At 37.3% G+C, this 26,798-nt stretch overlaps 1 protein-coding gene across 2 annotated transcripts in view; it reads left to right on the top strand.

Moving 5' to 3' along the window:
- The window catches only part of AATF (apoptosis antagonizing transcription factor), a 102,541-nt gene that overhangs the window by 16,382 nt on the left and 59,361 nt on the right, over nucleotides 1–26,798 (top strand). For both annotated transcript variants that reach the window (XM_036269294.1, XM_036269295.1), the window contains exons 5-7: nucleotides 24,340–24,454; nucleotides 25,616–25,817; nucleotides 26,354–26,518. In XM_036269294.1, coding sequence (XP_036125187.1) covers nucleotides 24,340–24,454; nucleotides 25,616–25,817; nucleotides 26,354–26,518 — 482 coding nt within the window. The remainder of the gene's footprint in view (nucleotides 1–24,339; nucleotides 24,455–25,615; nucleotides 25,818–26,353; nucleotides 26,519–26,798) is intronic.

A 26,798-nucleotide genomic window follows, 5' to 3' on the forward strand; every position in this document is an offset into this window, starting at 1 on the left:
TTTTGTTTTTATTTTCACTTTAGTTTGTAAAATTTTTCCTATTTCCACCAGCTTTTCTGTTTACCTTGGACTTTTTCCCTTCTCTTTCACCCAAGTTATACATGTATATAATTTAAAGAGTCAAATAATTCAACAAAGCTTGTTATGAAAACCGGATGCTTCTAGCTGTGCACATCACCCCCTTATTTGTTTATTATATTTTTTTGGAATCCATAGGATTTATCTTTATACTGCTAGTTTGTTTTTTGTTTTTTTCTTTATTGATTTTAGAGAGAGAGGAAAGGAGTGGGAGAGAGAGATAGAAACATCAATGAGAGAGAACATTGACTGGCTGCCTCCTGCATGTCCCCCAATGGGGATCAGGCCCACAACCTGGGCATGTGCCCTGACCGGGAATCGAACTGGTGACCTCTTGGTGTATGGGGTTGAAGTTCAACTACTGACCCACACCAGCTAAGCTATATATATATATATATATATATATATATATAATATATTTATATATAAGCTATTATATATATATATATATATTTATGTGGTACGTGCCCCTTGCGGAAACCGAACCCGGGACTCTCTGGTCCACAGGCTAATGCTCAACTGCTGAGCCAAACTGGTCAGTGCTGTTTTTATATTTTTAATTAACATGTCTTGTTTCTACTTGATTTTTCAGTTTTAGGCATTGTCTATTGACTCCTCATTATGAAAATGAGGATTTAGCTCTCATTCCTTCTACACTCATACACACTTTCATGGTTATATTGTAATTTGGTTAGATCAATAGTCAGTGTTTACAATATTATGTCTATGTAAACACTGTTCACAGCTGAGCCGAATAATATATAAATATACTATGATTGTTTCTCCTTTCCCACACTCCATTTTGTTTTCTAGAATGAATAAATCAAGCCCATACTTTTCTCTGGTTGTCTACATCTCCCCTTAGGATATGCAATTGCATCAGATATTCTACCAATTTATCTTCCAACAGAAATCTTTTTTAAAGCCTTTTGATCTGCTCTAATCTGGACTGTCCACCTTTTCCCATGCCCAGCTATTGTGCTGGGATCTCCTGGGGCTTACCTTAGCTTCTTGCTTCTGTGGATCTTCTCCATATTCCAGAATCTTTCTTGGCTTATTCCCTTATGTTGGTAAAGCACATTCTGTTGTGGCTTGCTGAGAAAGGATGCATGAGAGATCAACTTTTTTAGACCTTCTTTGTCTGAAAATATCTATTCTGTCATTACAGTGACACTAATCACAATTAACTCTTCAACTGTGTATAGAATTCTATAGAATGTTCCATTGTCTTCCACCTTCCAAAATTGCTATTGATAAGTCAGAAGCCATTCTGATTCCTGATCTTACTGTTTTTCCCTCCCTGTTTGGCAGCTGGAAACTTCTCTTTGTCTGAAGAATTCTGAAATTTCCTGATGCTGCCTCTTGGTGTTACATGTGTTCTTGTTCATTGTGCAGAGTATTGGCAGGACCTTTTCAATCTGGAAACTCGTATCTTCTAGTCCTGTAAAATTTTCTTGAAATTATTTTGTTAGTGATTTTCTTCCCTCTGTTTTCTCTCCTTCTGGAAGACCTCTATTATTTGATGTTAGCCTGTTCCTCTAATTCTCTTTTTTTTTTCATCCTTTTTTTCAGTTCTCTCTTTCTTCTCTCGCTCTCTCTGGTTCTATATTCTAAGACAATTTCTTCACCTTTATTTTCAAACTCTTTTTTTCTTTTTATTGAATATATTGGGGTGACACTAGTTAACAAAATTATACAGGTTTCAGGTGCACAATTCCATAAGACTTCATATGTACACTGTATTGTGTGTGTTCACCACCCCCAGTCAAGTCAACTTCCGTCATCATTTATCCCTCCTGTACCCTCTTCCACCTCCCCCAAGTCCCCTTCCCCTGGCAATCACCACACTGTTGTATGTGTCCATGAGGTTTATTTCTCTCTTTTTATTATTTTTTTCTTTATTGATTTTGAGAGAGAGAGATAGAAACATTGATGAGAGAGAACATTGATCTGCCGCTTCCTGCATGTCCCCAACTGGGGATTGGGCCCATAACCTGGGCATGTACCCTGACCAGGAATGGAACTGGCGACCTCTTGGTGCATGGATGGGTTGACGCTCAACCACTGAGCCACACCAGCTGGGCTCTCTTTTTTCTTTTTTTTTCTTTTTTTTAACTCAATTCTTCTACCCCTGTATCCAGAACCCCACCCCCTGACCCAGACAGCTGTCAGCCTTCTCTCTATGAGTCTGTCTCTGTTTTGCTTGTTAGTTTATTTTGTTCATTAGATTCCACATATGAGTGAAATCATATGGTACTTGTCCTTCTCTCACTGGCTTATTTCACTTAGCATAGTGCTCTCCAGGTCCATCCATGCTGTCATTAAGGGTAAGATTTTCTTCCTTTTTTATGACTGAGTAGTATTCCATTGTGTAAATGTACCTTAGGTTTTTTTTCAATCTACTCATCCACTGATGGACACTTGGGGTGCTTCCAAATCTTTTTTGAGTATTTTTATTTTTATTTCAGATATATTCTTAAGGGTTCTTCCTGCATAGTCTGTTTCCTCCAAGCTGCTGCTTTATTTTTTTAACCCCTATATAAAATGTTGGCTTTTAAAAGTAAGGGTACCCAACCCTGGCTGATTTTGCTCAGTGGTTAGAGCGTCAGTCCACAGATCAGAGAGTCCTGGGTTCAGTTTCCACTAAGGGCATGTACCTCAGTTACAGTTTGTCCCCACAGAGCCATGTGGGTGGCGACCACTCGATGTGTCTCTCTCACATTGCTGTTTCTCTCTCTCTTCCTCCCTCTCCCTCCCGCTCTATCTGAAGAATGCAAAAATGACCTCGGGTGAGGATGAAAAATAAAAACTATAAATAAAAATAGAGTACCCAGCCCGGCTGGTGTAGCTCAGTGGATTGAGTGTTGTCCTATGGACTGAGAGGTCCAGGTTCGATTTGTGATCAGGGCACATGCCCGAATTGCACGCTTGATCCCCAATAGGGGGCGTGTAGGAGTCAGCTGATTAATGTTTCCCTCTCACATTGATGTTGCTGTCTCTTTCTCTCTCTCTCTAAAAACAAAACAAAACAAAACAAATCAATAAAAAACATTTAAAAGTAGGGTACCCAAAAGTTTATTAGAAGCTTTGTATGTTTAGATAGGATTCTTTGTGGTTTCCATTGTAAAGTGATCTATCTGGGTCATATGGGGAACCCCAGTGTCAGTATCTTTAGATCTTTGTTCTTCATAGGATCATTATTGCTAGGAGACTTTCAGTCTCAGCCTCACTGCCAACATTCTAGGAGGTGGTTAACCTGGGGATTTCAGCATTCAGTCTGTGAACTTCAACTTAGTCCCCTATTGTTTAAGTTATGCCCTTGCCCTCAGCTGTGTCTGGTGACCCCCTGACCAGATACCTTATGTTAACTCTCTTCAAAAGATAAACCTCTAGCCCTGGCCGGTTTGGCTCAGCGGTTAGAGCGTCGGCCTGCGGTCCTGAGAGACCCGGGTTCGGTTCCCGCTAAGGGCATGTACCTCGGTTGCAGTTTGTCCCCGGCCCTGGTCGGTCGTGTGGGTGGCAGCCACTCGATGTGTTCCTTTCACATCGATGTTTCTCTCTCTCTTTGTTCCTCTCTCTCCCTCCCACTCTACCTGAACAAAAATAAATAAATAAATAAAAGATAAACCTCTAAACTTCTACCTGGGTGACTGGTAACTACTGGTAACTGAAACAGCGGAAAGCAAAACTGCAGGTAAGGGGGGACTACTGTACATGCTTTTGTATGCACGTATACCTTTACTTCTGGACAACTAAGAATGGAATGACTGGGTCACATGATAAGTATATGTTTAATTTTTAAAGAAGCGGCCAAACCGTTTTCCAAAGTGGTTGTACCATGTTGCAATCTCACCATCAGTGTATAAGAGTTCCAGCTGCTTCACATCCTAAATGCTTGATATGGTTAGTCTTTTTATTTTTAGACATTATCATAATTGTTTAGTCGGTTGGCTTTTTTGGTTACCAAACTGAGTTGATGTCATCTCTCTCATACTTTATCCTTCCTTTGTGGGTTTATTAATTTTAAAAGTTACTTTAATCAGTAGAATAGAATAGAGAATTCAGAAATTGAGTCTTACAAATATGGGTAATTGACTTTTTACAAAGGTGCAAAGTCAGCTCAGTGGAGACAGGATAGTCTTTTCAACAACTGGTGCTAGAACAGTATACATAGTATATTCATTTGCAAAAGAAATGACCTTTAATCTATAGCTCACACCTTAGCCAAAAATTAACACAAAATATATCATTGCGTTAAATGTAAAACAAAATTATAAACTGAAGAACATATGGGAAAAAAATTCTCATGACCACGTTAGGCAAAGAGTTTTTATTCTATTTATTTATTTATTTTTTAATCCTCACCTGAGGATATTTTTCCCCCCATTGATTTTCAGATAGAGTGGGAGGGAGGGAGGAGGAGAGAGAGAGAGAGAGAAAGAGAGAGAGAAACATAGACGTGAGAGAGACACATCAATTAGTTGCCTCCCATAGGACCCTAACCAGGGCTGTGAATCAAACTGCAACTGAGGTACATGCCCTTGACCAGAATTGAACCTGTGAGTCTTTGGTCTGTGGGCCTACGCTTTAACCTCTGAGCCAAACCGGCCAGGGCATAGGCAAAGAGTTTTTAGATACACATCAAAAGTATAATCCATGAAAGAACAAATTCATGATTGGGCTAAATCAGAATTAAAATCTTTTGCTCTGTGAAAGATATGTTAACAGAATGAAGAGACAAGCTGTAGATCTAGAGAAAATATTTTCAAATCACATATTCAACAAAAGACTTGTGTTCAGAATATATAAATAACTCTCAAAACCCAACAATAAAAAAATATCTATTAAAACAAACAAACATACAAAAAAACAAAAGCCGTGTCTGGTATGGCTCATTTGGGTTGGGCTTTGTCCTGTACACTGAAAGGTTGCCAGTTCGATTTCTGATCAGCCTGGGTTGAGGGTTCAATCCCTGTAGGGGCGTGCAGGAGGCAGCCAATTGATGTTTCTCTCTCACATTGATGTTTCTATCTCTCTCCCTTTCTCTCCAAAAAAATAAAAAACATATTTTTAAAAATGAAATTAAACTTTTATTAGCCAGATGATCCAGCAGTCCTAGTCTTAGGTATTTACCATGGAAAAATGAAAACATATGTCCTCACGAAGACTTATACATGTTTGTTTATAGCACCTTCATTCATTATCACCTCAAACTGGAAACAGCCCTGATGTCTTTCAGTAGGCAAATAGATGAACAAATTCTGGTACATTACTCAGCAGTAAAAAGAAACAAACTATTGATAAATGCAAAAACATAGATGATCATTAAAGGTATTATGGTAGTGAAAGACTCCAGTTTTAATAGATTATTTACTTTAAAATTCCATTCAGATGACATCTGTAGAAGGTAAATGGAAAGGGATGGAGAACAGATCAATGGCTGGCAGAGGTTAGGGGCGGGGGAAGGGCTTGACTATAAAGGGGCAGCCCTGCTTTCTTTGTTTCCTATAAGTTTCTATTTTCCTCTTCAGTAGCCTCATTTCCTTGGAGTGTTTCCCACCTGTTTTTCCTCAGTGGCTCACCGCTGAACCCTGCAGTTTGGCTTGATTGTGAACATTTTGTTTGGATTGAGGGAGGGGCTATAAATAGTTGTGTGCTGATTCCCAGATAACTCTGGGAATATTTCTTATGATAATGGATACATGATACAGTACTTCTAGGGATGGAAGAATAGGCTACATCAACCTATAGTGTCATTTTTGCTTGAAATATATATCTTTGGTACTAAAACCTTACCCAGAAGAGAATAATAGATTACACAGAGCTTCTAGATTTTGATGTGGGTTAGAACTGAAAAATGAGATGTCTTTAAACTCTTTTTCCTTCTCTCTTTGATAAGTGATATAATGTGGTTTGGACACTCAGAGATTCCTGTGATTCCAGGTTCTGGTTGATGATTTACTGCAAAATTGCTTATAAATTGAAGTAGAAAATGTTTTGCAGACCTGGCAGCTTTCTGGCTTCACACCCATTTGTCACCCAGCATTTCCCTTTGTGTATAGAACAAGAATTAATTAGGCTGCACTGCAGGAAAAGTTTATGGCTATAATTTATATAGGATGAATTTCCTTTTAAAGAGACAGCATTGTTTTGTTATACCTATATACATGTAAGTGTGTATATAGAGAGAGCTGGGATTTTTTCCCCCTTAAAGCAGTCTGTGAACTTCTGGAGTAAACACATGTTTTTTCTACTTAATGTAAGACATTGGTGGAATAGATGCTTTTATAGTGATTGCTTTCTGATTAAAATGTTGGATTTTGTTTCTGGTTTTTAAATTCACTGCATACTAGTGAGCAGCACTGTTTTAGATTTGCATTTTAGACATTGGTCAGACTTGTCTGGTTTTGAGAGCTTTGTATTGTTTTAGTCTCTTCAAAGACTTAGGATTCTGGTTTTTTTGCGGGGGGGGGGGCTTGTTCATTCAATTAATGTTTTCATAATCAATGCAAGTCAGAACTTGCAATTTGTTCCTGATTTGCACATTAAAGAGCTCCATTAATTAAGAATCCTGATGTTTGGCATGTACCCGCAGGATCTGTGCATTATTTACATGGTAAAAGTGCAAGATGCAAGTTTCTCAGTGTATGGCAATTGCAGTTAATTCTGCTTTTTCTTTCTTTCTTCTTTTATTTTGGGGGTGTGTGTGCTTGTGAATAACAATTCACAACTCATTGAAGCTCCTTAGGGATACATTGTATCAAAATAGGAACGTGATCCAAATGAGGGGGCCACAGTGGAAGAGCAGAAAGTAAATTATTTAAAGGGGAAAATTCCCCTGGAAGACAGAATTTATATGTTTGGTTTTTGTTGGATGTTTCACTTGGCTAAATGTAGGAGGTGTAATAGTGTTGAGTTGTAATTCTGTTTACTCTGAATTTGCAGATTTTTTTTCTTCATAATAGTAGTTGCACTGATAAGTGAAGTTGTCTTTCATAACTCAACCCCAGAAATTTTTACAAACATACCCTTATGTGTATGTCAAATAGGTGTTTCATACTATTCTTGTTTTTAGTTGCCTTTTTATGAAGTTATTTTCCCTAGTGTTTGAATTCTGTTACTATTTGAAAGCCTTGGTCTAAGCCAGAGGTGGTCTCCATCTTGGTGTGTACGAAAAGGGGTATAAACAGCAGTCGGAAACATGAAATCAGATCACTGGTTCATCAGGTTCCTTCTTTTCAGTTTTAACCATGGCTGATGCTTACCTACTCATAATGTATTGTCTTAACAGTAGCTAGTTTATCTTTAAAAATACTATGAAATGGGGGAAAAAGAAACATCTGTAACAAAAATAAATCAATAAAAAAATGTAAAAAATAAAATAAAAATACTATGCAAAGTTGCAAAGCAGTTTTCAAAAACGTAGAGACATGTTTCCCCCTGAAATTATGAACTTGCTAGGGATTTTATGGGACTTAATTTGTCCTTATGTGCTCTTTCATTATGAGATACATATATATATATGTATATATATAATATGTAAATGTATACAAAATTTTTACTGTTAAAAATATATATATGTGTATATATATATGTGTGTGTGTATATATACACACACACGCCTTGGCTGGGTAGCTCACTTGGCTAGAGTGTCATCCTGATACGCTAAGGTTATGGGTTCAGTCCCCAGTCAGGGCACATACAAGAATCAACCAATGAATACATAAATAAGTGGAACAACAAATTGATGTCTCTCTCTCTCTCTCTCTCTCTTTCTTTTTCCTTTCCTTTCTCTCTAAAAAAAAAAATCAATAAAAAATTATAAAATATATACAGTATAGATGTATGTAAAGGAGAAAGTAAAAGTTCTCCCACTTTCCCAAATCCCTGTACCTCCTCAGAGAAAACAATGTGGGGTGTATTATTCCAGACATTTTAATGTGTATATATTTTGTCCCACTATATTTATTTTTCCATTAAGTTTTAATGGAAGTTTGACACGGAGAGGAGATGGAGTGGGGGTGGCCAGTGGTGTGAGAAAAAAACAGCATAGGTTATAATGTTACTTATGAATTATCTTAGAGAAAATCTGCATGTCATGATACCTTTAAGACATAAGTCTCTCTTGATTATGATGATTATTATTTACAACCTATCCCCAAATAAGTTTACCTATATGACTTGCTTTGAAAATTTGTTATACTTGGATTACACTTGACTTTGGCTTGAGTTCTTTGATAACTTTTTTTTTTTTATCCTCACCCAAGGACATTTTTCCATTTTATTTTGTTCCGATAGAGTGGGAGGGAGAAAGAGAGAGAGAAACATCGATGTGAAAGGGATACATCGAGTGGTTGCCACCCACACAACCCAACCAGGGCTGAGGACAAACTGCAACCGAGGTACGTGTCCTTAGCGGGAACCTAACCCAGGTCTCTTTGGACCACAGGCAGACACTCTAACTGCTGAGCCAAACCTGCCAGGGCTCTTTGATAACTTTTAATTACCTTTCACATAATATTGATTGTTTTTCTGGGTGTTTAGTCCCAAATCTACCAGATTTTTCTCCTTGGGGCAGTTGAGTAAATTTGCCTATGGATAAATCCAAAATGCTACTATTTTGAGAAAAGTTATTACTGGCTATTCATACTGTCTTAGATGGGGAAAACTTTATAGGTAGAGAAGCTGTTCAGACCGTTTTAAAGGTTCTTACATCCTAAAGATGGTACATAATCTAGGCTACATAAATGTTAACAGTGGTGAGAGTTGGGGGAAGGGCAGAGATAAATGTTCTAACTCAAGTAATTATAAAGCATTTCTGGCCCTGGCCAATTTGGCCTCGCAGTTGGAGCATCGGACCTGCAGACCAAAGAGTCTTGGGTTTGATTCCAGTCAAGGGTATATACCTTGGTTGCGGTTTGATCCCAGGCCCTGGTTGGGGTCTTGCGGGAGCGGGAGGCAACCAGTTGATGTGTCTCTCTCACATCGATGTTTCTCTCTCTCTCTCTATCTGAAGATAAATAGAAAAGTATCCCCAGGTGAGGATTTAAAAAAAAAAAAAAGGCATTTCTGGTGTCCTCAGTATGACTTATAAGAAATAAGAACATGAATGGAAAGCTATCAAATGTGATATTTTGAGAATTGGGATAATCAATCTATGTCTTTCTTGGGATTTTTATTGTGCAAGTATGCTAGATGACATTATATACTAAAATAATAAAGATAGCTCCCATTTGTTAATTGTGTATTACTCCCCATGTACTATATTAAATTCTTTACAAATGTCTCATTTAGTCTCACAGCAGCCTGTGAAATAGGTGCTAATAGCTGTGCTGCACACATGAGAAAATCAAGTCTTGAAGAAGTTAGTAGCTAGCTAAGGTCACACAATTAGAGGCAAAGCTAGTACAGAACCTGAGGTTTGCCCTGCTTCACAGCCTCTGCTCTTGACCAATCACTGTGCATATAGTTTAACTATTTTGTTTTATTATTATTATTATTATTTTTTAAGACATGTTAGTTGAATAAAAGCCATAGCTTAAAGGGATGAAGTCAGGAGAGCTATGGAGATGAATTTATTGTAAAACAGAAGGCTTAGAGTGTAAGTAGTAAATGCACCCCTCAGTTTTTCTAAAGATTTTTCCTATATACTGTTTTTTGTTGTTGTTATTAATCCTTACACAAAGATATTTTTTCCATTGATTTTTTTTTTTTTTTTTTTAGAGAGAGTAGAAGGAAGGGGGGAGGGAAGGTGAGAGAGAAAGAGAGAGAGAAGCATTGATGTGAGAGAAACATTGATCACTTGCCTCCCACACATGCCCAGGGACCAGGGTAGGTATCGAACCTGTAACCCAGGTATGTGCCCTTGACCAGGAATCGAATCCACAACCTTTTGGTTTGCAGGCCAATGCTCTAACTACTTATTGACACTGTTTTTTTGTGGTTTTTTTGTTTGTTTGTTTTGTTTTTCAGTAAGACAGTTAGATGGGCCCTTGAGCGATCAGCTAATCCAGTTTCTCTGCTACAGGCAGGTATGACTTTTTTTTTAATCCTCACCCGAGGACCTTTTTTTTTTTTTTTTTTTTTTTTATCCTCACCCAGGACATTTTTCCATATTTTGTTCAGATGGAGTGGGAGGGGGAGAGAGAGAGAGAGAGAGAAACATCGACGTGAAAGGGACACATCGAGTGGTTGCCACCCGCACAACCCAACCAGGGCCGGGGACAAACTGCAACTGAGGCACGTGCCCTTCGCGGGAACCGAACCCGGGTCTCTCTGGACTGTAGGCCGACGCTCTAACCGCTGAGCCAAACTGGCCAGGGCTCGAGGACCTTTTTTTTTAGTTTTTTGTTCAGATAGAGTGGAAGGGAGAGAGAGAGAGAAACATCGATGTGAAAGGAACACGTCAAGTGGTTGCCACCCGCACGACCCAACCAGGGCCGGAGACAAACTGCAACCGAGGTATACGCTCCTAGTGGGAACCAAACCCAGGTCTCTCCAGACCGCAGGCCAACACTCTAACCACTGAGAAAACCGGCCAGGGCAGGTATGACATTTTTTAAGTGATAAAGAAATAGATAAATAGGTATTTTTCTTATAAATATAGTACATATTCATTATATAAAATTTAGAAAATGGCCAAACAAAAGTAAAGAAATAATGTTCCTTAATCCCAGCAGCTACAGTTAAGTACTGTTAATATTTTAGTATATGGTATGCTTATCTTTTCTAGCTTTTTTCCCACATAGGTGTGTAGTTAGAACAAAAATGGAAATATATATATATATATATATATAGTAATCTGTTTTTTCTTACTTAATAGAGATCCATGTCATTAAATATTGTTCTGCAGTATTTTTTTTTTTTTTATCTTCACTTGAGGACATTTTTCCATTTTTTGTTCAGATACAGTGGGATGGAGAGAGAGGAAGAGAGAGAGAGAGAAACATCGATGTGAAAGGGACACATTGAGTGGCTGCCACCCACACGACTGACCTGGGCCGGGGACAAACTGCAACTGAGGTATGTACCCTTAGCGGTAACCAAACCCGGGTCTCTCTGGACCGCAGGCCGACGCTCTAACCGCTAAGCCAAACCGGCCAGGGCTGCAGTATTTTTTTTTTTTTAATTGATTTTAGAGATGGGAAAGGAGAGAGAGAGAGAAAAGAAAATTTCAATTTGTCCCTCTTATTTATGCATTTATTGGTTGATTCTTGTATGTGCCCTGACTGGGGATCAAATCTGCAACCTTGGCACATCAGGACGACATTCTAAACAACTGAGCTACCCAGCCAGGGCTCTACAGCATTATTTTTAATGGCAGCATAGGTTTTTCCATCATATGAATAGTATAATCAGTTCTTTATTGTTGGACATTTGGGTTGTTTCCAGTTTATCATTTTTATAAATAATGTAATAAGCATCATTGTTACTAAATCTTTACTTACGTCCATGATTACATTCTTGCATAACATCAATTTTTGTGTGTGGAATTAGTATGTGTTCTAAGGTTATACAACGTTTTTAGGTTTTTGATCTATATCACCAAGTTGCTCTCCAGAAAACTACTAGTTTACATTCTTTTTTTTTTTAAATCCTCACCCAAGAATATTTTTCCATTTATCTTCAGATAGAGTTGGAGGGAGGGAGAGAGAGAGAAACACATCAATTGGTTGCCTCCCGCATGACCCTGACCAGGACGGGACTGAACCGCAACCGAGGTACATGCCCTTGACTGGAATCGAACCATGACTCTTTGATCTGAGAACTGACACTCTAACAGCTGAGCCTAACTGGCCAGGGCTAGTTTACATTCTTACATTCTTTATATGAATGTCGGTTTCCCTTATCCTTGTCAACACTGGCTTAAAAAATTTTTTTTTCCATTTTTGTCACTTTGATAGATGGAAAATGGTTTCTGTTTATTTTAATTTAGATTTTTAAAAATTTACATTTCCCAGTGTTTAATGAGGGTAAACATTTTTCCCCTTACATTTATTGGTCATTGATATTTTGTGAATCGTATAAGGAAAATTTTAAACTAGATAGGGAGGTGAATTATCTCTCTCTCTCTTTTTTTTTTTTTTTTTTTGGTACGTGCCCCTAACGGGAACTGAACCCGGGACTCTCTGGTCCGCAGGCTGATGCTCCAACTGCTGAGCCAAACCTGCCAGGGCTAAGAAATTATATTTCAAATTACAGTTTATACATTTAATATTATTTTTTGTGTTTTTTGTTTGTTTGTTTGTTTTTATCCTCACCCGAGAATATTTTTACATTTATCTTCAGAGTGGGGGGAAGAAAGAGAGAGATGATCTGTCAGTCAAACTTCTGGCGGCCTCTAATCTCTCCTGCTTTTATTTTAATGTTTCCTCTTGTTTGATTTTCTGTGTTGACAGGAAAAATTACATTTACTTTAGAAGACCTCTCTGTAGTCTGAAATGTATTATTTAATCTTAATTACCTTTTTAAAAATTATAAAAATTAAATTTGTAGTAAATATTTTTTTCAAATAGTACTGACTCCCTTCCCCAAATAGTACTGAAATATGCAACATGGATTGAGGAAGTCCTCTTTTTTCCTATTCTTCATAGTGCTCTTTAGAGATAACCATATTTAGCAACTTGGTGTATATCTTTCCAGATACTTTATGTCAATTTAAACTTTTTTATTTTTTTATTTTTATTATTTATTTATTTATTTATTTATTTTTATCCTCACCCGAGGACATTTTTCCATTTTTTGTTCAGGTAGAGTGGGAAGGGGAGAGAGGAACAGAGAGAGAGAGGGGAACATCGACGTGAAGGGACACATCGAGTGGTTGCCACCCACACGACCCAACCAGGGCCGGGGATAAACGGCAACCAAAGTACGTGCCCTTAGCGGGAACCGAACCCGGGTCTCTCAGGACCGCAGGCCGACGCTCTAACCGCTGAACCAAACTGGCCAAGGGCTCAATTTAAACTTTTTTAAAGCCATAAATGAGATTATGCTTCATATATACCCATGTTAATGAATATAAATTTACTTTTTCTTTCTTTAAAAGCAATACTTTGCTATCTTTGTTTTCTTTTTCTTCTGAAGTATTTTAAAGTAAATTACAATCATCATGCAGTTTGCCTTCAAATACTTCTGTAAATGGTTCTTAAAAAATGAGGATGTCTCTTAACATAACAGTATCATCTTACCTAACCAAATTAATACTTCCTAATAATCCTAATAATATGTGTACTCCATATTCAGAGTACTTCAATTATCCTAAAACATATTTTATGGTTTAATTTATTCAAACCATGTTCCAGTTATACTTATACTTTTCAGAAACTATACAGAAAGTTATCTGGCTAAACTAAATTAATTTAACCAATCCCCTGTAAAAGGGCACTTGAGATATTGGCAGTTTTTGCCTATTATAGACAGTGTTAGCCCTGGCCAGTGTTGCTCAGTGGTTAGAGTGTCGGCTCTCGAACCTAAGGGTCACAGGTTCGATTCCCAGTCAAGGGAATGTACTGGGGTTGTAGGTTTGATCCCCAGCCCCATTGGGGGACATGTGTAGGAGGCAACCGATAGATGTTTCTCTCTGATATCAGTGTTTCTCTCTCTCTCTCTCTCTCTCTCTCTCTCTCTCTCTGTCTCTCTCTCCCCTAACCCCCTTCCTCCCTCCCTTCTACACTCTAAAAATCAATGGAAAAAATATTCTCAGGTGAGGATTAAAAACTAAACAAAACAATGTTATAATGTTATTAACCAGTTTCACCCCAATACATTTAATTAAAAATAAATAATGCTAAAAACAATGTTTTTGTGCCTAAGTCTTTGATTTCTTATTTATTTTGTTAGGATTAATTTTCAGTAGTGGAATAGTAGGGTCAGGAAATATGCATGTGTAAAACTTTGATATATTTTGCCAGATTGCTTTCTGGATATGTTGGTGCTAATTAAACTTTTATCAGTTGTATGTGGAGAGTGCCCCTTTCCTCAATCCTTGCCAGCATCAAGCATTATCAGAAAAATATCTTCTTGTATGTGTGTGTGAGGCTAAGCACCTTTTCTGATATGTTTGGTCATTTGAATCTTGGATATTATTAGTCCATTTCTTAACATTCACTTCAGATTAAGCATGTATTCCTTTATGTTGTTTTACTGGACCTGCCTTCCATCTGTATGATTTGGGCTTCCTTTAGTTTCTCCACTCACTGTTTTTTTAAGTATGGGAACCAAATTTGAACATAACATTATAATAGATCCTCACCAGTGTTGTTGTTTTAATTGTGTAAGGGTATTGGGGAGGGCAGTTTTGTCATTTTTTTAGTAATTGAAATTTTATTACACTTTGTTTTCCAGGTAGTTTTGCACCCATAAGGATACATTGGTCTAGAAAATGAAAAGTGTACAGGTTTTTTTTTAAGCTTATGGGATAGGAGTGTTTTATTTTCTTCATCTGTATAATGGTAGTATAATAATAGTGTCTAATCAGAGGATTGCTGGGAGGATTTAAATAAGTTGATCCATATAAAGAGCTTAGGGGCTAGTGCCTGCTACTTAGGTTCTTAGTAATGTTAACTGTTAATCTTAATAGTGATAGTACAGTCTTTTCTTGGACTATAGCTCTATGGCCACAGTATTTGTTTCTCTCCTCTTAAAGGGGTTATGTATAAATTCTAGTACTGCACTTACAGTTAGTTCTTTGAAGACTTGAAGTTCCCAAAGAAAAAGTATATGCCAAGAAAAATATTACGGTGTTATTTTTATTTAGTTACTCAGTCAACAACATGGAGTGTACCACTTACCAACACCAAGCATACCAAGGTTCATACCTCTTGCCTCAGGGAGCTCATAGTAAGGTATAGGAGATAGGTAAACCACTTTTTATTTATTTATTTATTTTTTTAGAGAAATAGGAAGGGAGAGGGAGAAAGGAGGAGAAACATTTATGTAAGAGTGGAATATCCGTAGGCTGCTGGCTACATACCCCCTACCGGGGATTGAGCCAGCAACTCCGGCATGTGCCCTGATGAGGAATCAAACTGGCAACCTTTAGGTGCACCGGGCAACTGACACCCAACCAACTGAGCCACACTGCTAAGGTGGTAAACCACTTTTAAAGCATAAATCATTTAAGTGTTTGTTAGTTTGTTTTTACAAGAAAGCAGCTTCTCAGAGTGTTTCATTTTGAGTTGGGGAATAAACAATGTTTAGTCTTACTAATATTTTTTTTTTTTTTTTTTTTTTTTATCCTCACCTGAGGATATTTTTCCATATTTTGTACAGATAGAGTGGGAGGGAGAGAGAGGAAGGGAGAGAGAGAGAGAAACATCGACGTGAAGGGACACATCGAGTGGCTGCCACCCGCACGACCAACCAGGGCCGGGGACAAACTGCAACCGAGGTACGTGCCCTTAGCGGGAACCGAACCCGGGTCTCTCCGGACCGCAGGCCGACGCTCTAACCGCTGAGCCAAACCGGCCAGGGCTTACTAATATTTTTTAAAAAATAAAATAAAACAATCTTTTATTGTCTGAGCCTCAGTTTATCCCTCTAAGTGGTGATAATTGCTAAATCTTTATGAGTATACATTGTAACATTTGTAGGTTCTTAAATCTGGTAAAATGGTTTTGAAGCTCTTAGGAGTAACCTATGTATCTTACATAGCTGATGTGATGATAATAATAAAAAAATTCAGTTTAATTACTTTGCTTCTGTTAACAAAGCTCAGCTTGTAGAGGATGCATAATTTTACAGTTAGCACTTATGGAGCTCACATTTTGTTTGCTTGTCAGCATTTAGATTTGGAAATGATAGTGTAATCAGATGTTCTGCCATGTGACTTAGGCATCAGTTTTCTGGAACTAAAATATTGTAGGATACTTTTTATGGCTCAAGGGATGTGTTGGATGCTAGAGTGACAGGATGAGGTCTGTGCTCTCGAGCAGCTAACAGTGTAGTGAAATCAAACTCACGGTACAATATGATAAGCGTGGTAGCAATGACATGAATGATACTGAGAAAGGAGTGATTAATTCTGCATGGGAATCCTCATTTCTGAAAGGTATTCTCTGAATCCCCATTTTCAAAGGAGTTATTTCCAGACCTGTACTCTATGGAGAATTTGAGCATTTTGTTAGGGATAGTTTCACTAAGAGGCTGTTTATTTAAAGGCTTTTTAATATGAAGGGATCAGACTGTTTTATATGAAACAGAAGGGTTACTTGGATTGTGGTTCTGATTTTATTTTTAGTAAGTTTCCTTGCTTTAAAGTTAACTTTAAATTTTAATAGTATTTTAAACTATAAAAGTAGTATATGTGTATAAAATGTTCAAACAGTTCAAAAGTCTATCAGATAAATATTAGAGTATCCCCACTCTCACTGAGCATCTCCTGTTAGGTAGTTTAAACAATTACTTGTAAATAAACTTGGATTTGAAGTATCTCATATTCTGAGCATTTACTCTTTCTGTTTAAAGGAGAAAAAAAATCAATTTCCTTTTTTTGGGAAGTACTCCAGAGCAATGGAGGTTGTCTAGCCACTGTGAAGTGGAAGGTAACTGTAGTGGATTTCAGGAAGTACATTGATCAGTTAGATTGCCGTGTCCTATAGGGCTTTTTAAGGATTTATTGACACACTTCATCAAGGTGTTTGAGAGAGTATTCAGGGAAACCTAAGAAATTCTGCTGTTCTTTTCCCTTCCTTATAAATTCATGCCTGGTCAGAAATTACAGCTTGAGTGGGATGTCCCTCCACAGAACTCAAATGCATACTATCTATCATGTTACTTAGTGTGGCAGTAATGTAAAATGTTAAGGATTTTTTCTTTTTGTTTCTTTCTGTGAGGGGCTCACCCAACATATTTTATCATATGTCTCTTCATCTCTCCCTTATTTCAACTTTCACTTACTCCCCCAATTCCCCATATCATTCTCTTAAGAGAAAAAAAATAAGTTTTGCCCACTGAGTCCTCTTTCTTATTTGATTTAATATATCTTGGGCTGAATGTTTCTCACAAAAACACTTTGCATTCTGAATTAGCCTATCAAACCTTTTTCTCCATAGACCCCTCCATAGATTGTGTTCCTTCTACTGTGGTACCCTTGGAGGTATGAAAACCCAAGTCTGCTTTTGGCTTAGCCGTCATGATTCAGAATATAAGTCCCCATGCTCTGCTTTGAAAGGTTAACCTGGTGGTTTTTTTGTACCAATAAAAAAAATTCTGTTTTTGGTCCACAGACCCAAAGAACATAGTGGGACAAAACTCTTATACTATTCCTGTTAAAACCGCAGTCTTCCTGATAGCACAGCCACATATCTGCATCAGGGAATCTGTATGTGCACACACCTGTATATGTGTACACATACATGGATATATAAAAATTCTAGTTGGACACATTGGAAATGATAACAACTCATCCATATGGTTGGTGTCAAGGAATTTGTAACCTGCAGTACTCTTTCTTACTGGTAACGCCATTCTGCTTGGGGAATATAGAACAAGCCCAAACAGTAATACTGACAGAATTTGGAATTATGATACAGTGGAGCCTTCACGTAATTCTTTGTTGAAGAAGTTAGGGCCTAAATGTTAAGGCTTATTGTTATTCTGAGTTGATAATCTCTGCCTTGCTTTAATAATTTTTCCTCATGCCTGGGTAGCCCGCGAGTTGCACAATAATCACTCACACAGCTTTGTAATCAATGCCCAAAGTAATAGGATTCCTCTGGCCACCGGCAATTAATAAATTTGTGTCTTTTTTAAAACACTAGCAAGTCGGGCCTGAAATACGACTGACTGGCTCTCCTCATTTGCATATTTATTGCAGTGGAAAAATTCTTACCAGATGATTGATGCTGAGCCTGCCTCTTGAATTCCAAGCAGCACATTATTATGAAATGAAAAATGCCGGCCATACAGTTGATTAAAGTTGAAGACAGTGGAATCGGTGTTTTTTAAGATTGTGGGAGAATTAAAGGCATATTTTAATAGATGTTGACAAGAAGTGAACTAACAAAAGCAAAGCAAAGGATTTGCTTGAAAAGATTTAATCAAACGTCTTTCGTGGGGGATTAATTGCCAGGGATGACTAGTGCAAGTGGCAGGCTTGTGTGGATTTGAATGAAAAGTATTGTTCTCAGGCCAATATATTGTGTGTCATTTTGACCTATAGTTTAGCTCTAGTTCTAGAGTTTCTTTTGAAGGAGAAAAAAAATGCCCTTGTAATCTGTACATTCTAGTTCAATATATTTATCTGGGGTAATAGGAATGTGGGAGTTTATGTATACTTGTACATAAATAATTGTATGTTTCGTATTACTTTAAACACTGTGTAGATATTTAAAAACTGATAAGGTAAGCTTTATTTTATTTTATTTTATTTCATTTTATACATTCACTCTTTCCATTCTACCTCCATCTCCTTGCCAGAAGTTTTACGTATTGGTTTATAATCTAATTAATGAACTATGTACCCATGTTCAAACTTATTCTCTGTCTACAATTTTTTTTTTTTTTTTTTTTTTTTGTCAAACAGCCTAGATGAATCAGGGGAAAAAATAAAGCTGTTAGGTGAAAATGGTTTTTAGATTGGTGACATTTTCTATATAGAATGCTTGCATATGGGTAGCATGTAAATGAATACTTAATATAGGACTCTGAGTACTAGTTCAGCCCTAGTGCTGTAGCTCAGTATAAGCAGAGCTTAAGATTTTCACCATGTGAAGATGATTTTTTTAAATGGTAATAGTCCTTCCATTTCTATTGCATTTAAAAATTTGTAAAATTTTATATATAAAACTCATTTATTATTTTCACCTTTATTCTATAAGATAAACAGGCAAAGGATTATCTACATTTTATAGATGAGAAAATTGAGACTCAAAAAGATTACATTGGTCCACTCAGTATATAAAATGACTAGTTAGTGATAGCGTCAGTTAGAATACAGGATTCCTGACCCTGAGTAAAGCACTCTTTCCATTTATTCTCTACCTGGAGAATTATTCCTAAAGCTGGTGCCTAGATGTTTGGGTTGGATCTTGGTAATTTGATGAGGCATATGTCCTTCTTAATCTCCCCTTAAGGGAAAGGCCTCTGGAAATGGACCATGTAGGACAAAATAAACATACATCCTTAACAGTCTCTGTTTGTTTTTATGTGACCACATGCCAAGAGGGAGAAGAAGAAAGTATATGCATCTCTGCTGCTTTTCTAAAAAATTTAACCCTAACAGTAATTGGGTGAAAAACTAGAGGTGAAGTAGGAACTGGTGATTTCCATTCTCTTTATTATTCATAAGGCTGAGCAAATAGAATTCAGTCCTGTATGAATGGTAAAGAGGATTTGTTTTGGTTTGGTTTCTGGCTGGGAAGAATTCACTGTTGGATTTGAGCCTCCAGGAGAGAGTCTTTCCTCACTCTTCTCTACTGTGGCTTTGAAGAGACCTACCAAGTCCAGCAAATGATTGCTCATTGTCTCCTCGAGTTTTACATAAAATCTTATTAGGAGGAAATGTGGTCGTAATATTGCAAAGAAACAAGAATTGGGTTCTTCTAAATCTCTTTATAGGAAGTTGTTCATTATCTATATGTTGGCCTCTAGTGACTTTACTTTGATAAACTTATTTTTTTGGTGATTAGAAGCACAGAATTGCAGATTTCATCTCTGGTAGGTCTCTTGACACTTTGATGCATGGTGGTGCTATCCCTGAATGGAGCTTAAATACTTCAGGGCTACTTTCTGACTGGGTGAAGGGGTGTATAAAATGAGAACATATGAGAGAGTATTAACAGAAAGGCACACTTTGATTTACTGATATTGGCTCTCTGCTTTCGTGTTGGATTGATAGGCTGTCTAATATATCTCCAATGGATTTTTAAAAACTGACTTGAACAAAATAAAAGGGCTTGTATAGCTATTTGAGAGTGGCCCTTAAAAGTAGTAGTCTTTCATTGGATGTTTTCACAATTCTTGGTTACGCTACATGTTAGAGTCAAATTACGACTTGCTCATTGTGGGCAAGTAGCTGTAAACATTATGGACTGCTTTGCAGCTTCTTCCCTGCATGGTTCGTGATTTCATATTTTAGATCATGGACACATGGTACCTAGCAGAAGTAAGAAACGGGTATTTGCATTTTCTATTCTATTTAATTTTTTATTGTGGTAAAAAAAAAGCATAATAAAGTTTACCATACTATCCATTTCTAAGTGTATAGTTCAATGGTGTTAAGTATATTCACTTTGTTGTGCAACCAATCTCCAGAACCTTTTCATCTCGCGAAGCTAAAACTCTATATACTTCATTAAACATCTGCCTTTCCCTCTGCCCCAACCTCTGGCAACTACCACCATTCAGCTTTCTGTTTTTATGAACTAGACTACTCTAGGTATGTCATATAATTGGAATGATAATAGCATTTGTCTTTTTGTGACTCTTATTTCATTTAGCATAGTATCCTCAAGGTTCATCCATATTGCAACATGTATCAGAATTTTCTTTTTTTTTAAAGGCTGAATAATATTCCTTCATTTTACCCTGTTCTTTTTGACTAGGCTCAAGATTGAGGGATTATAGATTATTTTGTCTATATAGAAATGAACTAGGATGGTAACAATTATTTATTATACTTGGGTCTTGGGATTTTTAAAGTGATTTTTTTTTTTTTTAATTGTGGTCAACTATACATGAGCCCTGGCCAGTTTTGCTCAGCGGTTAGAGCGTCAGTCTGTTGACCAGTGAGTCCAGGGTTTGATACCTTGGTTGCAGTTTGTCCCCTGTCCTGGTAGGGATTGTGCAGGAGGCAACTAGTCAATGTGTCTCTTTCGCATAGATGTTTCTCTCTCTCCCTCTCCCTCCCTCCCACTCTGTGTGAAGATAAATAGAAAATTATCACTGGGTAAGGATTAAAAAAAACATATATGTATATGTATATATGACATAAAACTTACCATTTTAATGCGTACAGTTCATTATCATTAAATACGTTCACATTGTTGTGCAACCATCACCATTCTCCATCTCTAGAACTTTTTCATCCTTCCAATGTGAAACTGTATCAATTAAACAATACGTCCCTATTTCCCCCTCCCTCCAACCTTGGCAACCACCATTCTACTTTCTATTTCTATGAATGTGACTTTCAGAGACCTTGTGTAAGTGGAATCATACAGTATATACCTTTTTGCAACTGGCTTATTTCATTTGGCATAATATTTTCAAGGTTAGGTCTTGGGAATTTTGAAAACTACTTTGCAGATTCAAAATTGATTTGAAAATATGGTCCCTCTTTCTTAAGATATAGCCATTTCCAGAAAAGAAGTTAGAAATAGTGGTTACTACATAGAAATTTGGATGAGATGAGAGTTCTACATTGTCATGGTCTTCCTTTTAAGTATTAGCATCTTCTGTTTTCTGAAGGTTTTTGCTACAACATATACTTTCAAAACCATAGCTACTTGGGATATCTCTTATCACTTCTCAGGTCTTTTCACAGATGATCATTTGTGGTAATCTAATATTTGTAGTTATCATTTGTATTCTTTGTTCTGTTTATCCTTTAAAATTTTCCCATATATATTTACATAATTTGTGTTGTTCTACTTACACACTTAGCATGTTTAGACTGATTTTAGGCTTTAAAATTGTTACATCTTTCTTCTATTTTTCTTTCTTGCCTTTGTTATCATCTGTTTATACTTAATACATTTCCTAAAAGCTGATAGAACGAAGGATAATGCTGTATTACTTTTTTCTTCTTTATGAGTATAAGTTGTCTTCATATTTGGTAGAAATTTTGTTTTGCTTTTTGTTGTTGTTGTTTTCTAAAGATTCAGAGCAATCGCCTGGCCAGTATGGCTCAGTGATTGAGCATCGATCCCTGCATCAAGAGATTGCCAGTTTGATTCCTGGTTGGGACACATGCCCAGGTTGTGGGCCTGATACCCCATGGAGGCATGCAAGAGGTGGCCAGTTGATGTTCTTTCTCATTGAAGTCTCTGTCTCACTCCCTCTCCCCTTCCCTCTCTCTAAAATCAATAAAGGAAAAAAAAAAAGATTCAGAGCAACAGTTTGAGAATCGTGGTTTATAACACAAGGCATTTGGATTTTTCAGGTAATATTATATATTGCGGATCCTCTCAAGTGGTATGGATATACACTGATTATAAAAGGATTAGAATATAGAATTTAGAAAAGATGTGATCAAGGGTTTTATTTTAAACAAGGAAGTTGTATTCATGTAGTTTTATTTTTATTTATTTATATTATATTTATTTTTTTATCCTCACTCGAGGACAATTTTTGCATTTATCTTCAGATAGTGTGGGAGGGAGGGAGGGAGGGAGAGAGAGAGAGAGAGAGAAAGAAACATTGATGTGAGAGAGACACATTGAGTGGTTGCCACGCACACAACCCCAACCAGGGCTGGGGACAAACGGCAACCAAGGTATGTGCCCTTAGCGGGAACCGAACCCGGGCCTCTCTGGTCTGCAGGCTGATGCTCTAACCGCTGAGCAAAACCGGCCAAGACGTATTCATGTAGTTTTATATGCAGACTGTTTGAAGGAATGCAAAGGAGTTATTGGGTCATTGATTTCCTTCTGACCAGTCTGAGAAGGCTTTCTCAGCTAGGTTCACTCTTAGACTTATGTAGAAATAGAATGCTCCAGTATGATATGTATGGGGAGCTTATTCAACTCAGGTGTTGGTGTACAATTGGTGAAACAAGTTGGGGTGTAAAATAGTGAGGAGGCTATTCAAGCTGGGCAGGGTAGAAGCAGGAAAAATAGCATAAGACTTATAAAGATCACTTAAGTTAAAGTTAGTGTGGATTATACAACAAAAATGGATGCAGGGATTGCTAAATGAAAATAGGGATGCTTGTTAGAAGATTGCATTTATTTTATTTAATTTAACTTTTTAATCTTCACCCGAGGATATTTTTTCATTGATTTTTTTTTTTTCCAGATAGAGTGGGAGGGAGGGAGGGAGAAAGAGAAACGTCTATGTGAGAGAGACACATAGATTGGTTGTCTCCTGCATGACCCATACTGGGGCTTGGAATTGAACCCACAATCACAGTACATGCCCTTGACTGGGAATCGAACCCACGACTCTTTGGCCCGCAGACTGACGCTTTAACTGGTGAGCCAAACCAGCCAGGGCAAAGATTGCATTTATTTAAGGGAAAGAGGGAAGGAATGATCTAAGTGTGGCCAGAGATAAATGGATAACTATTAGTGTGAAAAACATACAATTTAGCCACTGATTAAATATATAGAATAAGGACACCAAAGTGTCAATGATCTCCTATGAAAACATTAAACAAAGAAGAGAAAAATCAGACAAGGATGAAGTATTCGGTAGGAAGAAAAAGTTCTATTTCTGATGTGGTATACATGAAGGAGTGATGGAGCATCCATGTGAAGATTTTCTTGGAGTTGGCTGGAAATGTGAAAGCACAGGAGAGTTGTCCGAGTGCTAGCAACACATAAATAATGATGACCAGTGTCGTTAGCCCCTTTAGTAGGATTAGGCTGATAAAGAAGGTAAGAGTTCAGTTCTCAGAGGGCCAGTTTTTATTCTGAAAGTCCTTAGTCATAGATCATATACTTGATCCTGACTAGCTTTATTTGACTAGCTTTATTACAAATGCATCCTGTTGGCTATGAAGAGAGTCAGGTGAGAACATATTTTTGATGTGCAGATTTTTAATACACAATTCAGTACTGCAAACAGTAAGTCATTAATTTGGGTTTTTCATACGTGAATAAGAACGTTCCATAAGGATATATATGTGTGGCAAGATTGAAAGAAACATGTGGCAGCTCAAACCAGAGGCAAATGAGATCTCCTAGAGCAGGGTGGTGGAGGTGGTAGGGATCCTGGGACTAAATTGTGCTCTTAGGAAAAGAGGAGGAATTGCTTAAGGGGTTGATTGATAGAGGGATAATACAGGAGGTCAGGGGGTAACGTGTAGAAACTAACACCAAAGGAAAAAAGATTGGTTATGATGACAGGCAGGGAAGGAATTTGTCAGTCTTACTAAATTTAAGAACTCACAATTTATTGCAGACTCTTTTCTAAGCACCTTAACACATGTTGCCTAGCTTGTTCCTCATAGCAACCTGATGTTGTAGGCATTGTTATTATTTCCTTTTGTGAATTCTGTGTTTCAGAGTTCTTAGTCCCTGCATACCCTGTGCCTGCACCCCCAGCCAGAACTGCTCAGAAGCCATGATAAGTGTTCCTTCTTTGTGCTTTATTTCCCAGGTCACAAGGCACTTAAAGCATTGTTGAGGTCATTGGTAGATCTTCAGGAAGAGCTACTCATCCAGTTCCCAGATACGAGATATCTAGTAGATGGAACAAAACCCAAAGCAGAAAGGTAAGGAGGGAATGCAACTATAGAGTTGCTTATTTTCTTTTCATCTGAATAGTTTGCAGTCATTTATGAAAAAGAAAGCTAAATCCTTTCCAGGCAGATATCAGGCTTACTGTTAGTAAAATAGAAAGAGCCACTTACAAGTCAGCTGGCTTTTTTTTGGCCAGGATGGCACAAAAATTGGGAATTAGGTTTTGAACTTTTATACTTAGTTGTGCCTGATTCTCTTTGTGACTTCAGCATAAAGACTTGTCTTCTCTTTAGAGCTATTGAAATTAATAGATGAAAACACATTTTAATATCATTGCTTTATTAATGTTTATGAAGCACTTTGTGCCCATACCATGGAATTGCTGGTCACAACCATCTTCTTTTCAGTCGAGGAAGAAGCAGTTGTTTTGAAGGGAGGAAAATTTCAGAAAACAGTAGAATAAACCTTTTTCTTTACTGAAATTATCACATTCAGTGAAGCATCTCCCTGCCCCTTTGAGCCTGCTGTGTATGGCACCTGCTTACTGTTTTCCCTTGGGCTTATCCTTTGTTGCATTCTTTTCTCCTGAAATAGTTGGAGGGATAAAAAGTAAACTCATTTATTGAACACCTACTGTGTGTTGGGGTCTATAATCCAGTAAATGCAATTGAAAGTTGTATTCCTTTCCATGGCAGTTGCATATAATATTGTGCTTTAATGCTGGTTCTGTTACCTACCCCTTTGAGTTTTCTTCACGCTCAGTTTCTCTTCATTTGGTTCAACTAATATTCAGCTTTCCTGAACAATTGATTACAGGGAGACATTGATTTGGGGATTAAGGTCATAAAAATATGGTTATGTGTTTAATTTTTAAAAACCCTTTTGTAACCAGTATAGGCCTGGTTTATATGCATTTCTAATAATGTTTTTACAATCTCATTTAGTTTTATGGTTTTCTTACCTTTTAAGAAATATTTTGAAATCAGTTATTTTTATATTTATTTGAAAAGTTACATGAGATTTTGATTGACCTCATGAACATTCTTTTCAAACAAAAAAGCCATCCTTATATCTGTGGTGCTATGTAAAATGTAGACACAATAGGAAAGGCCTAAATACTCTCGACTTCATGTGAATCTAGCTTTTTATGTAGGTAATGTTTATTTATATTTATATTCTTAATGGTTTTCTAGTGAGGAGGAGATTTCTAGTGAAGATGAAGAACTAGTAGAAGAGAAGAAGAAGCAGAGAAGGGCCCCACCAAAGAGGAAACTGGAAATGGATGACTATCCTGGCTTCATGGCAAAACGCTTTGCTGACTTCACAGTCTACAGGAACCGCACACTTCAGAAGTGGCATGATAAAACCAAGCTGGCTTCTGGAAAACTGGGGAAGGTAAGTGTGTGTGTGTGTGTGTGTGTGTGTACGTACGCATGCACACATGTGTGTATAACAGGCTGTGACAATCTGAAGCAGTTTTAAGAAATTGGAACTACAGTTCATTTCTATGAATGATGCCACTATAGTAATTAGTCATATTTGTAGAAAAAAATCTACTGAACTCCTACCATTGGGGTTTATACCATTCAGACTTGTGATTTTAACTTTATTAGAAAGAATATTTTATTCTAGAAATTGTGACTTTGTAATTGTTCAGGTGTTGTAAATAGCAAAATAAAGAAGTTGATGTTAATCATTATTAAAGGAGCAGATGTTAAACTCTGGGTATAGGAAAGTAATACGACCTACTTAAGACTAATTTTTTTTTCTGAGAACAATTACAGCCATTCACAAACTCAGTCTTTAATAGAAAGTCCCTCCTGAAAGAGGGTTGTCTGTTTCTCTGTTGACACAGAAAGATAGAGAAACCAATGTAGCTGCCTTCAGCACAGACTTTCTGCATTATCTGACACTGGTTAATGTTGTTGCAGGGTTTTGGTGCCTTTGAACGCTCAATCTTGACTCAGATCGATCATATTCTGATGGACAAAGAAAGATTGCTTCGAAGGACACAGACCAAGCGCTCTATCTACCGAGTTCTTGGCAAACCCGAGCCGGCAGCGCAGCCTGTCCCAGAGAGTTTGCCAGGACAACCGGTAAGAACTCTGATCCAGGGTGATTATGGGGAGCAGTTTCTGTGAGGCTAATTAACTGAAAAATCTGATCACCTACTTGCAGGTATGACTCTTAGTATGAGAAGTTAGTGAAAGGGAAAAAAACACTACTAGATTGTTGAGAAACTGAGAATATGTTTTTTTAAAACGTTCTATTAAAGTTTTTAAAATATAGAGCTATTATTAACTTGTGTGCAGTCTTTCACTTTTGAAGTTGATATGAGTCCAGTAATGGAAGCATTCATAATCTAATTTTTAAAAT

The sequence above is a fragment of the Molossus molossus genome, unplaced genomic scaffold (assembly GCF_014108415.1).
Source record: "Molossus molossus isolate mMolMol1 unplaced genomic scaffold, mMolMol1.p scaffold_m16_p_19, whole genome shotgun sequence".
NCBI lineage: Eukaryota > Metazoa > Chordata > Mammalia > Chiroptera > Molossidae > Molossus > Molossus molossus.